At 34.7% G+C, this 15,350-nt stretch overlaps 1 protein-coding gene across 8 annotated transcripts in view; it reads right to left on the bottom strand.

Annotated features, from left to right (window-relative positions):
• The window catches only part of Usp25 (ubiquitin specific peptidase 25), a 115,331-nt gene that overhangs the window by 29,209 nt on the left and 70,772 nt on the right, over positions 1-15,350 (bottom strand). For 4 of the 8 annotated variants that reach the window (XM_023724109.1, XM_023724111.1, XM_023724115.1 and 1 more), the window contains 5 exons: positions 14,233-14,303; positions 13,177-13,405; positions 11,645-11,845; positions 6,835-6,974; positions 223-336 (listed from right to left, as the gene is read on the bottom strand). In XM_023724109.1, the coding sequence (XP_023579877.1) occupies positions 223-336; positions 6,835-6,974; positions 11,645-11,845; positions 13,177-13,405; positions 14,233-14,303 (755 nt within the window). The remainder of the gene's footprint in view (positions 1-222; positions 337-6,834; positions 6,975-11,644; positions 11,846-13,176; positions 13,406-14,232; positions 14,304-15,350) is intronic. The other 4 variants (XM_023724112.1, XM_023724113.1, XM_023724116.1 and 1 more) reach the window with 1 other exon arrangement.

Below are 15,350 nucleotides of genomic sequence, written 5' to 3'. Positions count from 1 at the left end.
CATAAAAGAACTCTAAACTACAAAATTATTAATTTGATACTTTCAGTAAGTTTTTTATATAAACTTTCATTTAAATTTGAAGTTGTTAGTAAATGGTAATGTCAAACCAGCAGTGGCAAAGCTGTGTGTTATGCAGTTATAGAGGTAAGTTTGAGCATGCCAAGAGTTCTTGTATTAAACAGCAAAAAATAAGGATGGTACAGAGCACTATTAAAAAGGTACCTCGTCATCATACCCCCCCTCCTTTGATTCGATCATAAATTTCCCTACATGAGGAATCGCCACCTCTACAACTTGCTGGTTGGAAGATGTTTGACTTAAGGTATTTTCAGGTTTCTGCAGAAGAAAATCATTGGTATGAACATTAGGAAAGAAAACATGAAAGCAAACAGATTTACACACACAGACTCAATGTCTTAAAAATATCTGCCATTTGCTAGGTATAAAATGAAACCTCTAAAACTGAACATTAGAACCAAATACTTTAATGAAATAGTAATACAAAATCTATATCCTTACTGTTACATTCCACTTTTATTAGTACATGTTTATAGTACATAATGATTATTTTCATTGTGATGAAAAATATATGTACAAAATGTATTGTAAATCTTTCTATTCCTCTTCCTCCATTTCAAAATGTGCTTTCCACTTACCAAAGATCTCTCTACCCAGCTCTACTGTGTCTTTTCTGCTCTTCCCTTACACTATGAGTTTCTCATGTAAGAGAAGTTATGTGATATTGTATGTCTTGACTTATTTCACTGAATATTATGGTCTCAAGGTGGATCTATTTTCCTGTAAACAATTAAAGCATTCCTTCTTTACATCACAATAGGATTCCATTGTGTATAAATACCATATTTTAAACCCCAAACACTTTCAACTAGGTTTTTAGCAATTTTCCACAAAATAGTTTGGATTACAAATACATAAAAATAATAAATACTGGAGTATGTTTCCTACTGATTGTACAGCTGAAAGTATTAATTTAAAAGATTCCATGAGAAGTGATCGATGATGTAGAGTCACATGGAGAGAAAACATTCTCTCAGGCTTTCACAGAGAGCAAATTGGTCAAGCAATGGCCGTGACTCATCCACATGGCTGACACTGACAAAGGATCTACAAAGTGTAGTACAGGATTTCAGGGTAAATCCTAAGGGAATTTGACTGACCTTGTCAAATACAAGTTACATTTCATGTTATATAGGTCTTGCTTTATTTTGGTCTTAACCATCCAGAAGAAAAGTATAAGAACGAAATCTAAAAAGTAAAGCCATATTCATATTCTGAGCTGGGGCCAGGGAGATGGCTCAGTGGAATAAGCGCATCCCTGGCAAGCGCAAGGGCCTGAGTTCAATCCCCAGTTCTGCAAAAAAAAAAAAAAAAAAAAAAAAAAAAAAAAAAAAAAAAATGCTGAGCTGTAAAAGGCTCAAGTCAACAACTTCTGACATTGCCAGTCCTATAGATAACCCACTACTATTATGGACTACTGGACTATATTGGAATATTTTGTTGAATTCACGCACCTACAATATTTAAATGACAATGGAATACCCTTCTCTGACAAAACTAAAAAAAAGGGATACAAATGAAGGACCAGCTACTTTCTCTTAATTCAATGAATAGAAAGATTTGTTCTAGGGGGCTGAGGAGATGGCTCAATAGAATAAGCACTTGTCTGACAAGCACAAGGGCCTGAGTTCAACCCCCAGTTCCACCGAAAGATTTGCTCTAATAGTGTCTGTGGGTAGGATATCATGTCTGCATCTTGTACTATGAATAAGCACTAAGAAGACAACACTATGCAATGTTTATTGAAACTGTCCTACTAATTGCTTTTGAAACTGTCTCACTGCTACGTGTTTTCAATAAAATTATTAAAAAAGAAAAAAAAAATCCATGAAATCCAAAAGGTTCTTCTGTTGCTGTTTTTTTTTTTTTTTTTTTTTTTTTTTTTGAGACAAGATCTCAGTATGTACTGATGTTCCAGCTGGGACTGAACTCACTGTGTAGCCCAAGGTGGCTGCAGACTTGAGGCAATCCTCCTAGGGCTAGAATTATTGGCATGTGCCACCACACCCAGCTCCAGCTCCAGGAAGCCTTTCTCAACAGTTCAGGAAAAATAAGGTTAAAACTTTCTCTAACCTTAGCAGAGTTCTAAGGTTCTTCTCCTTATTTTCTCCTTTCTCATAGTCAACTATTTAACATCTGTGTGTTATTGTGTTTAACTCACGCTATACAGCCTACAAGATTCCAGTACAGCATTTATACTTAAGTAAACAATGAACTCTTCCTGAAAATACCTAACCTAAAAAGCTGTTGAAAAGTGAACCCACTTTTTCTTAACAATCCAATCACATTTATTCCTTTTTATCACCGTTAATGAAGTCTACAAATTTCAATACTTCATACTAGTAAGAGTACATACCAGTATGTAAGCCAGAAAAATTCACTCAAAAACATTAATATTTTGGAAATACTGTTCAAATTTTATAGTCATTAAAAATAGCATATCTACTACTTAATGAACAAACATCAAAAGTACTGAAGGTACCTGAAAGCAGTTTATGTATTTTTAATTTGCGTAAATTTCCTCAACAAGGATAAATTTTAATTTTGATATAAAATACGGTAGATTTTAATAAAACCAGTTAGAGAGATATTTCCATTTGAAGTAGAGGTAACTCTTAGTGATACAGATATTATCTAACTTCTCAGAAATGCGTATTCTGAAAGAGTTTTATTAATACAAAAGAACTACCAGCCAAGACCTGTATCGCCCTGATGCATGCATGTACATTTGTTTGTCTTTCTGAGGTATGGTTTCACTATGTGGTTCAGGCTGCCTTGAACTCATTTTTAGCCTATGCTGGCACTGAACTTAAAGTGATCCTCCTGCTTCAGGCTCCTGAGTGCAATACAGGCATGCACCATATTTGGCTTGACCTGTTTTATCTTTAATTCTCACGTGTTATTTCTACAGCACTGGGTTGTTGGTTTTTTTTTTTTTTTTTTTTTTTTTTTTCTTTCAGGTTTTATTATTGTGTTTTTTACCCATTTTATTTGTTTGTTTGGTCCTGGGAATCAAACTCAGAATGAGGCTCTTGCCAGGCAGGTGCTCGGCCAAAGAGTCTCACTATGAATTCCAAGATGCTCTAGAACTCAGTATGTAGTCCAGGCTGGTCTTGAACTAGCAATTATTGGGCTTCAGTCTCCAGAGGGCTAATCTTACAAGCATACACCACCTTACCTAGCTTTTTTTTTTAACCTAGCTTTTCTGTCAAATGTTTTTAAAAAGATTTCCTTACTTTACTCAATCCTCAACTTTTCAAGAGAAAATAATTTGCACTGCTGTTTTCACGAGGATAATATTCAGCTAACCAAGTACCTAGTAAAAATTGTTTTATAAATGGCAAAAGTATTGAAGGAACCTATCTGTATCATTATACTGCATCACTCTACTACTTTAAATTTTTTATACTTGATTAATTCTAATTTAGTATGAATATCCACAAATTCTATAGATGTGTGCTCATAAATTAAAAGTCATTCTAGCATATGAGAGAACAGTGCTAGGTCTCTATTCAAAAAGGTGAAATATAAGTGAGTAAATTAACAAATCTCTCATGAGTTTCTGGTAATAAATTTCTCTCTAGCAAACTAATCCAAAACAATTCCATCTTAGAAACAGAAAACAAAAACCTAAGCAAGATAGCTACTTGGAAATGTATTCTTTAGAATACCTATCCTTTTAAAAAAACATTATTTCCTTGGAGGAGTTTAAGACTAAAATTAAGGAAAATGTTTCCGAGCCTTTGAGGTTACGGTTGAAGAGCTGCAACAGCACAAAACTAAGAATGGAAGTCAAAAAAGGGAAGACATTTTAGCTGCATTTAAGAATTCAGCATCGTTCTTCAAATTTAGATGTACTAACGTAACAATTTTTTTCCCACAAAGTAGTTAAGGGCTCACCGAAATAAAGTACATGTTTATTAAGATTTGTATTATTTTAAGTTTTAATGAACACAGTAATGTTTCTGGCCATAACATCAGGCTTTTTTTTTTAATTTGGTACAGGGTCTTGCTACACAGCTTAGACTTACAGTGTTCCTCCTATGTCAGCCTCCCCAGCGCTGGGATTACAGGCGTGCACGCCTGGTTTCAGTGGCCAACGCGGGTCAGTGTCAGTATGTGGTACTGGGGATAGAACCCAGGTCCTTGGGCTTGCCAGGCAGGTACTTAGACCCCTGAGCTATTTCCCTGGTCATAGGCTATCTGTAACTTTGCAAGACAAGACAGAAAATTTCATATTGACTAGTAATTCAATTACAAAACTTTCAAACTATGTTATAAAATACGAGTGACAAAAACTCAAACCAACACAATGACAGCAAACAACTATGAGTAAACAATAGGTAGGACTATGCATTTTTCATAGTGTGAACTTTTTTTTTTTTTTTTGGTGGTATTGGGGATTGAACTCAGGACCCTGTGCTTGTCAGTCAGGTGCTTATTCTACTGAGCTATCTCCCCAACCCCTTAATGTGTACTTTCTGCTATCATATTATGTAAATATACTAATGTGTTCCATTTAAAATTAAAAACATCCTTCTAAATAACACACTGCCTAAATATTTGGAGACTGTGCATGGTTTCTGTGGTGCTAGATTTTCCAGGGAATTCTTATTCTAAGGTTGGAACTTAATATACTATGTATTTGTTAAAAGGCTAGGACTGAAGTGAAAGATAGAAACTAGTAGCTACTAAATGTCATGACTGCACTTAATAAAACAATCATCTACAGAAACCCTAGAATCACCTCTATCTTATGGAAAAGAAAACTGTGACTCAGGGAAATTGGACAATTTATTCAAGGCTACCCTGATAATAAGAATTAAAATCAATATTCAAACACAAAGAAAACCTGACCTTAAACTCTGAAGATTTTTAGTTTAGCATCTAATATCACTAAATTTAAATGCAAAAACACAATGTGACACAGTGACTAGGATGCTCTGCAATCAACCAAGAGACGAAGAACAGGCCAGTTGTGATTGCAAAGGTTGACAAATTCTTAGACATGCTGCAGATTATACATAACAGTGGGGCTAAATGAAGATGCCCTTCCGAAGAAAACAAGCACAATGGGAAAAAATTATGTTCTTTTTCTATCATGTTCTCTTCCTGTCATCCTATTTCAAGTAGAGATGAAGAGGTAGATTCATAGTTTATAAGATGATATCTACTATAAGAAACTTAAATAATCAAAATTTAAGCAATGATTTTTATGAATTTCTATTACTTATTATAAGCCAAACTAAAAATATACCATGACTCTACAGTAAGCTACATCATGCTTTCAGTTTTCTGACACCAGTTTAAGGGTTTACATCTATTTACCTTTAAATTTTACAAAGCAAAATTACTAATTAGCAGAGGCCCCACAAATTAAATTTTTATATAGAGAAAATATATTTCATCATTGCCAACTCCTCTGTGCTTTCTCTATCACTAGGTTTTCTTCCCCTAAAAAAATCAGCAGACTTTCCAGTTCCATTAAGCAAAATATTTTTCCAGGAGTAGCTTTAGAATTAGCAGATGTTGGGGCAGGGGAGATGGCTCAGTGGAATAAGCACTGCCCTGCATTCAATCCCCAGTTCCGCAAAAAAAAAAAAAAAATTAGCAGATGTTCATCTTAAGTACATTGATAAGGCTCTAAAGTATTTGAAAAATGTGGAATCATTAAAAAATCTATTAAATATTTTTCCAACTGGAAATGAGGGAATAACTTTTTCTTGGTATTAGTTCATTAGAATACAACAGAACAACAGAATACCCTGCTTACTGGACATTTTGGTTGACTAAGGTCTTACATTAACTGCCTTGTTACAATCAGTAGATAACTGCTATGACTGAGGTCAACTGCTAAGCAGAAATTAAGTGTTGTAAAACTATGATATAACTAGCTCATTGTAGTTTTCTAAAGAGGAATCCACAAATATTAAAGAACTATCTGTGAAGGTCTGCATTGAGCCACATAAGCTTACCACTTAAAAAACAAAGTACTGTAAAAAATGGTACTTTAGTATGAAATTCTTGAAATGGTATCCCTAAAAACAGTGATACTCACTGATATGACACAGTCACTGATATATCTACATTAATGTCATCAAATCAGTGCTTTAAGATAATTTTGAAAACTACAATATGGTAAGATAACAGTATTTCAAAGAAACACTGTTGAAGCATGAACAAACTTTTTTAACACACTCTTCATCCAGCTAATACTCTTTAACCTAGAGTATCTAGTAGTCTTATCATTAAACATGTTTCACAGAAAAAAAAATGGAAATTATATATTAAATTCCTAAGTTTCCCAATGTAATAATATTACAGATGGAGGGAGAGATGACCGACAGAAGAAATAGTGTTAAACTTTGTACTTCTCCTTCAGGTTACAAGTCAAATGATCGATTTAGCCTATTGTCATAATTCCTCATAATGGAGTCAGGGAAATAGCTCAGTAGAGTAAGGAGAAGGTCCTGAGTTCAATCCCTGGTACCACAAAAAAATAAATAAAATAAAATAAAATCTCCATAATTCTTTGACAGGAAAACAGAAACTTAAGAAGAAACAATCTTTAAAATTAGAAGTTAAAGAAACTGCAGCACAGGTACAGAGCAACCTGCCCACTTTCACCGATCACGTTCATGGCACAGCTGTCACTGGACCTTGATTCTCCTGAATCCCAGAGAAATCGCTCTCCATTAAACTGCAGGAAAGGCATGACCATGGTTATGTTCAGAGAACCAAAAGAAAAGTTCTTACCGACTGCAACACTGTCTCAGGACTTTTATCTTCATGTTCATGTGATGCCTTGGTAATTATTCGAATAGTTTCTTCATTCAAGTGCTTTGAGAAATCACTTCTTGATGGCTGCTCCAGATACTCTGGTTCTCCTGTTTGTGCTTCAGGAGAAAAGAATCAATTGTACATCTCACATAAATCACACAGTCCATACTAATCCTGAAGTCATATGATAGCCAAGTTAAGCTCCTACTTAAAGTACAACATATCCTTTAATATACAGCCCTCAGAATTTATAAGAAAAGAAAAAGCAAGAACCAAAGATACTTAATTATCATATAAGCTACTTATTATAGTTACAGTAGAGAACTAATAACAAATTTTTCTAGCAGGCAAATCAAAATCTCATTTTGGAAAATCATCAGTATTTTACTAAGAAAAGATCTGGTTTTATAACAATCCTGGGCCAGGTTTCCACAAAGAAGAAAATACTCTTTTTAAACTGACACCTTAACTTTTCTGAACCTGCTCCAATAGCTAAATATTGTTAGAGAAAAAGCAATCATACGTTAGTAGACTAGTCCCAATATAAATTCATGATTTCAAATACCATGCATGTGAAGACTTTTGTGAATTCCTATCTTTTGAGCTCCACACCCATATATCAAAGAATAATCTGAATCACTACCTCATAGCCTCAGAATCCCACTGGACTTTACAAGGCTTAATGGCAGTGGCCTTCCGCCTCTCTTTAACATCACTTTGTGATCTTTGTTCAAAGAGCTCCATACCAAGCAAGTTTTCATTCTTTTAGTTCCCTGAAGAAGTTTACCTTCCCACCTTTGAGTAACATACTCTTCCCTCTGCTTACATGCACACTCACTCTCTTACTTTCTCATCCTGGAACTTAAACATCCTTTTGTTAACTACATCACTTGCATGTTGAAGTACTATGATTATCTAGAACAGAACTTCTCAGTCTCGGCATCACTGAGGTTCAACTCTGGTAAGTCTGTGGTGTGGAGGGCTATTCTGCAAACACCACCATCTACGCACTACCTGCCAGAAACATTGCTCTCCCGTCAAAAGCTATGACAACTAAAAATGTCTCCAGGATAGTCAAATGTCTTGAGGATAAAACCACCTCAGGTAAAAACCAATTATGCTCTTGAATAACTTAAGCTTTCTTTTTAAACAAAAAGCATAGATTATTGTTTTTATTTATTTAAAGCACATATTCCTAGGTAGACTATCTGAATGTCATGAGCAGTGATGTCTTCTCTGTTTTGCACTAATACTGCAATGCCTCACATAAAACAGGAACATAATTTATGAATTAATGACCAAATTAATGAATGTGTCTGAAGAATAAAGAAATTAGTCAAAGTTCTATAATAAAGCTAGACTTAATCAAGTGAGTCTTTGCTAAGCTACCTAGTAAGACACAAGAGAGCTACTATCATCCTAACGATATACTGCATTTAAAAATTGCTAAAGTGAACTATTTTAAATAGTACTACATTTTCAATATATATGCATGCTCTTCCACTTAGTCAGTAAGTTTTTAACTGACATCTATGTGCCAGGCATTAGACTAGGCATTAGGACTCTAGAGATAACAAAACAGCAAGATTTATTTTCATGAAGCTTACAGTCAACTATGGTAATACTCAATAAGCAATCACAGAAAAAGTTGGGACAATATAAAACGAGGGTGGTACAATGTAGGCAATTTGCAAGATTAGGAGAAAGTGTAAAAACATTGGCAGAATGAATTTCAAAGAGTCCAAGTGATGGGATTGGGCTGAATATGAAGAACGAACAGTGGCCAGAACAGAATGCAAGAGGAGAGATACAGCACAGGATGACGCAGGTACAGCCAACACAGTAACAGCCTTTAAGTCATGTAACTGTTTTGCAGGAGGAAAAAAAAAAGTGAGTAAAATTTTAAGTAATATATGAATATGGCTAGTTTCAATCCTCCTGGTAGAGGACCTGTGTAGACAGCAAAACAGTAGAATATTTGCCTAGCATACACAAGACTCTGGCTTTGATCCCCAGTAAAGAAAAAAGCAAAATTATTCTGGTAATACTGTGAAGGATGGATTAGAAAGACAAAATTTGACATACTAGAGCAATATGAGAGAGAGATGACTGCACTTTTTATTAAGACCCCCAACAATAAAGGCAGAAGGCTGACTGAAATGGTGAGATTTTGAAGGCATATTTTGAACTCAAAAGTTGAAAGGCTGAAACTGAAGATTATTCCAACTATTTGGCTTGTATGACTAGGATAGCAATGGTAAAATTTCCTGTAAGGAAAACTATAGAGGTGGCAATTGTGAAAATGTATGTAACAAGGCAAGAGAAAGTTAAATGCCTCATATTGTCTGAGTTTGGATTTTCTGAAATATATCCTCAGTGCCCTACATGATGAATAAAGTAAAGATAAGCTTAAGCTATTCTAGTTTAGCAATGCATCTGCTTCTTGAAGTTTTGTGCAGGCGGCTTAAACTAGTGCTTTTAGGGCTTAAGTGAGGAAGACGTTTTGTTACCAAACCTTTTCACTGTGTTTGCCACTCTGTCTCCTCTGACCACAGCACAAAATGATAACGATTGACAGTAGGATGTGAAGTAAATGCAAAAAGAGTCAAGAATTCCACCTGATCCGCCATTGGTCTAAAAATCACCAACACCTAGAGTTATGTAAAATAAATTCTTAAAAACCAAGAGTAATATAAATTAATACAGTGGAATTACCTTAGGTTCCTAGGGTCAAGATTTTCTTTCATTTAGAGGCTTGAGTCTAAGAACCTTAATAGTTTTCCAAATGATTTTTAAACTCTTAACACAATTTTCAAATGATTTTGCACGTCATACAGAAGTATTTTTTTCTAGAAGAATTTTCCTATGTATGTACCTCCCAAAGAACATAGATAAGTAGTGTTATAATCATAGTATACATATTTACAAAGATTCAACAGCCTTGAAAATTGAAATAGGGGCTGGGGATATAGCTCAGTGGAATAAGTGCTTCCCTGGCAAGCGCAAGGGCCTGAGTTCAGTCCCCGGTTCTGCCAAAAAAAAAGAAAGAAAATTGAAATAAATTTCAAACTGCATTCCCAACATGTTTAAACCTATGCTGTTTTCAGTACTGTACTAGATGTCTATATACCTCATTCATTTCAAGGAAATCTCAGTAAAATCAAGTAAATATAAACTCTGTTGTAATACAGTATCCTAGATACAATAAGCAAAACATACTTGGTATTATATTGTATATTAAACTGAGATTTTCTGAAAGAAATACCAACTGGGACTTGAAGGATTTGTAGAGGGGATTATTTTGAATATAAAAAAGATGACTCTAGCAAAAGTAACATATGCAAAAATTCTGTAAGGCAGATAAAGAGATTAATAAAATCCCCATTATCAATGGCCATCTGCACAAATAAGCAAGTTAAAACATGAATTCAATGTAAAAAGAGATATGACAAATATGACAATGAGAATAGAATGGGATGATGTAAAAAGATTCAGAACAACTTTGGGATTTGAGGAAGGTATTAAAGAATGGGCAAGGGCCTAGGGAGATGGCTCAGGAGCATAAGCACCTGGCTGGCAATTGCAAGTGAACCTGGCTGAGTTCAATCCCTGGTACTAAAACAAACAAACAAAAAAAGGCAAAATGTTATGAATGCTGATCACAAAAGAGCATTCTAGGATAATGAACCCTTTACAAGGACAGCCACGATGATAGGAAAATTGCTCAAAGGTAAGAGAAACGGTGAGTCACCCGATTTAGATGAAACATAAGGTACTCAAAGAAATAGTCTTGGTAGTTTAACAATGATAACAGAAGATCCTTGTTAAAAAAAAAAAAGGAGAAAAAAAGCTTTGTCTTCATTTTATCAAAATAAATGTAAAAAATAGGTTTAGTAGAACAAATGACTAAAATGAAGACAATTAACAGTTCTTTCCACTACCCAGAAGTGAGTCCTGATAATATTTTTTGTACCACATATAACCAGACTTTATTTGTTGGCCTATACTTTTTAAACAAAAAGACCTATATAATTTGTAACTTAAAAAAAATTTCATATCAATATAAACTGTTGAATTGTCCTATATGAACAGCTCATCATACCATTTAAGCATTTCCACTGCAGTCAAAAACAGTAACAGAACAAAAGGTTTGGCTTTATAGATAGACTATTTCACTATTACACAAAATATATGTGAATATAGCAGTAGCACTATTTTTATAAAATTTGAAATTTACTAGAGCTTATCTACACCTTATCTAGTTTTTTGGGAGAAAAAAACAGCCCATTCGAAGTAGGCAGGACAAATAGTAAGTAATGTGCTAAAAAAAAAGATTCAAACCGACCTGCAATAGGTCCAGACCAATGAGGTGGTGCCCGCCCAAGGGATAACTAAGTTGCTACCAATTCTTATTGCTAAGTGACTAAATTCCAGATGATTTTCATTGGCTTCTTCATACTTGAAGATGAGGGCTGGCAAGATGGCACCTGTGGACTAAGCACCTGCTTAGGAAAGCACAAGGACCGGAGTTCGATCGCTGGCACCACATGCCATGCCAGCCCTGCCCTCAACACACTGGGCAGGCCACTGAGTCTGGGCATGGTGGTACCTGTAATCCCAGTGCTGGGGAGGCTGAAAACAGGAGGATCACGAGTCCAAGCTGCGTCATGAGACCTTATACCAAAAATATATACTTGAAGATAAACTTTTTGTTTATTTTAATGAACACATTTTTGTGCATTAACAACAATAAATGTAAATACAACTTAATAAAAAATAGACAAACCTGCAGGCAAAGAAGACTCCGTCTCCCTCAACTTCTGAGATGCTAAAAGCTTTTCCTGCAAAGCTTTCTGGGCCAACTGTGTGTCCCACTCTTCCAATTCTTTTTCAAATCTCCGGTTGTCTTCCTCCACAAAATCTCTCAAGTCTGGTGGTAATGTTTCTATTCCAACAAGGGCTTGCCCAGTCTCCTTATTAAATTCCTCTGTAAATCATATTTCAAAAACTAGTATAAAATTAAGAATTACAAGAAAAAGCCAGAGCTCAAAATAGAATTCATTTCAAATCATATAACCTATGTTTATCGTTGTATAGGAAGTCAACACTAAACTTTTTTTTTTTTTTTAATGTATTTGGTACAAGATCTCACTACGTAGCTCAGACTCATCGTGACCCCCCTGGTTCAGTGTCCCCAGACCTGGGATTACCGGTATGTGCCACCATGACTGGTCTTGCCGGCTGGCTGGGTGCACCTCAGGCAGAGCTGGCAAGGCACACGGTGCAAGGAATTGAACCTGGGCCATTGCACTTGTCTAGCAAGCACTCAGACTGCTGAACTTTCTCTGCATTCCTATCTAAACTTTTTAACTCTACCTAATATTCAGAAAAACAATGATACAAATATTTGATAGCCCACTATATAATTTTGTCACATTTTTATAACCTGGAGAGAAAAATTTGAGACAGATATGAAACCAAAATTTTACTACTTTAACATTGATCTTCTGGTTCTATGAGAAAACAAGAAATGTGTTATTAATGAAGTAAAACTTCACATAGCAAGAAGTAACTCATACGCTCATAACTACTAAACATGAAATAGAACTAAAATTGTTTATCGTAAGAATTAAATATAGTCATTATGACATATATACATTTATGGAAACTAATCAATATAGCAAGATATCTTACAAAGTTTTGTATGAGTACTACCTAAAAGAATGACTCAGCCAGGTATTGTGGCCTATTCCTATGATCCCAACATTCTGAGAGGCTGAAGCAGGAGGATCTGAAATTTTAGCTTTGACTGTGCAATTTGGTGACTTGGTAGGACGTCTCAAAATAAAAAAAAAAAAAAGGACTGGGATGCAGTTCTTCGCATAGGCCCTGGGTACCATGAAAAAAAAAAATACTCAAGAGTGACTCTTCCTCTACTATATATTCACGTATGTGATATACACACACTTTATCATTTGCATTACAAATTGATTGCTTAGCTAGTTTTGATGAATGGTTAAAGCCAGAAGCCTTCTATGCTAGGCTAAGAAGTAATAAATGTTGTATGGATATTTTTATGAAAAGGTTTCTAATGATAAATAAAATGGTGACATTTACACTTAAACTATAATAGTTTATCAGTTATGATATTACTTCTCAACTCTATAGCTTTTTCATTTTCAATAACCCTGAACCACTTACTAGTCACACCCCATCTCCTCTAAATGAGGTACACTGAACTAATCATGATGCAGAAAGTTATGTAAAAGTACTCGCTATTTAAAAACATACACCACCCTAAAAATTTCATAGTCTTACCTTGTATTAAGAATTGTGCCTTATCATTTATATACATTAAACAGTAAGCACTGGCATTTCTATAACCACCAAAGGAGTCCCTCACTAGCTCTTCCCATGATGATTTTGTCACAGCAATATCATTGTACTTCATCCACCTGCTTTCATGATGATCAAAAATATAAGCCCAGTAGTGTCCAGCATTTGCTTGGCCTTCATGAACCAAAACAGCATGTAAACGATAAGGAACCTAAATGCAGAAAGGAAACAGAAAGGGGTTACATTGTAATTATGTATCCACATTGTGACAAATCTGCAAACCACCTATTTGAGGACAAACATGTGAGTGCAATAGGATAAAACTGGCTGGGATAATAACTTCGGAAAAAGTCAAACTACAAATTATTTTTAGAGGAGAAAAATAAAATAAGGTAAAGATACATAAAACAGGTATGTAAACAGGGGACCATTTTCAAAACTTTCCAAATATATTACTGTGTATATGTTCATTGGCTTATTTGTCAATAAAAAATTTACCATGAAGGTTTTATGTAGAACATGATTTGTCCTAGTCATCGTAATTATTACTGATGGCTAATAAAATTGATTATACAATGTATACCAGAGGTTAAAATATAATTCAGCTTTGAGGTTTCTCTCTAGATCTTGTATCATATAAATAAATAATTATATCTGGGGCCGGGGAGATGGCTCAGTAGAATAAGCACTTGCCTGGCAAACGCAAGAGCATCCAGTTCCACCAATAAACAAACAAACAAACAAACAAACAATTATACCTTTAATATGTTCTGAAAACTTGCTATGAATTTTATTCTAAAATTATTAAATGAATAAGCAATAATTACAGAGGAAAATATTCCTACAAGAAATCTGTTATAAAAATTATAAAAAATATATTTTTATACTACTGCTTATATTTTTGTTGTAATAATCTGAATTTGTTATAAGATCTGAATTTATAATGAAACATGTAACAAAAATTTGGTTATTATAAAAATAAGTTAAAATACTTGCATAGAATTCTAATAATAATCAACGGATCTAAATGTTACTTACTTGGATCATGGATTTGTCAGAGTACATTAGTTCAATTGTTCGATGGATTCTAGATATGCTTTCCTGTAAATCTAAGAATATAAACTGTCATTTAATGATTATAGTATAAAAACCTTACTATTTGTAATCTGGGTAAAATGAGATAGACTTTTTCTGAAAAAATAGGCCATAAATGCATAGCTAAAAACCAAAACAAATATGATTCATCTAGAAAATGTACAGGGCCAAAAAAGTTTAACCTTGTGCAAATACACAAAGGAAGGTGCTATTATTAGATTTAACGTGCCCCCTCCCCCAGTCTCACGTATTCAGAGGTGAGGATTTTGGAAGGTGAATGGACCACAGCATACTGCAGTCATCAACAGAGTAACCCACTGACGATTTCATAGCTGAAGATGCTGACACGAGGTGTGCCACTGGACATGTGGGAGCCCAAAGGGCACATTCTTGTCCTCAGCCCCTCCCTCCCTATTTTCCAGGCTTCAATTGGTTGACAAGCTTTCTTCCACAAGTCCTTCTGCCTTGTCATTTCTGCACTGGAGCCAGCCAATCCAGAAATGAAACCTTTAAAGCCATCAGCTGAAATAAACCATTTCTCCTTTAAGACTCAAATGTCAAGCACTTCGTTCTAGCAGTGAAAACCAGTATCAAAGACTTCAGTGAAAATTAAAGCTAACCCCCCCTTACTTCCTGGTAAGAGAACTTGAAAATGAAATTGAATGACTTCCTCACATGAACTTGCATATGCTTGTAAGTGAATAAAAATCTATTGCAATCATCAATAAAAACAAATTGACAAGCTGACTGCCTGGGCAACTTAGTAATGTCTCAGTGAAACCTAGTTTCAAAAAAATAAAGGGCTGGGTATGTACCGCACTGAGAAAGCCCTAGGTTCAATCCCCACTATCATTAAAGAAAAGGAAACAATAAAACAACAACAGAAACACTTCTTATGTATGAAAATACTTAGAAAAATTTTGATAAGTTACTAAGGCTAACTTTTAAGTCACTACGACTTACTCTGTTTTAACTGTTCTCTGGTCACATATTGTATATAAAGATTGAAGCTGGTTACAGAAAATCTAATGCTGTTTAGTCTAATTCCAACCTTGTGGGAG

Source organism: Octodon degus, unplaced genomic scaffold (assembly GCF_000260255.1).
Source record: "Octodon degus isolate 3935 unplaced genomic scaffold, OctDeg1.0 scaffold00106, whole genome shotgun sequence".
In the NCBI taxonomy this organism is placed as follows: domain Eukaryota; kingdom Metazoa; phylum Chordata; class Mammalia; order Rodentia; family Octodontidae; genus Octodon; species Octodon degus.
The sequence above is the reverse complement of the archived record's forward strand: the minus strand, read 5'-3'. Positions and strand labels throughout refer to the sequence as shown.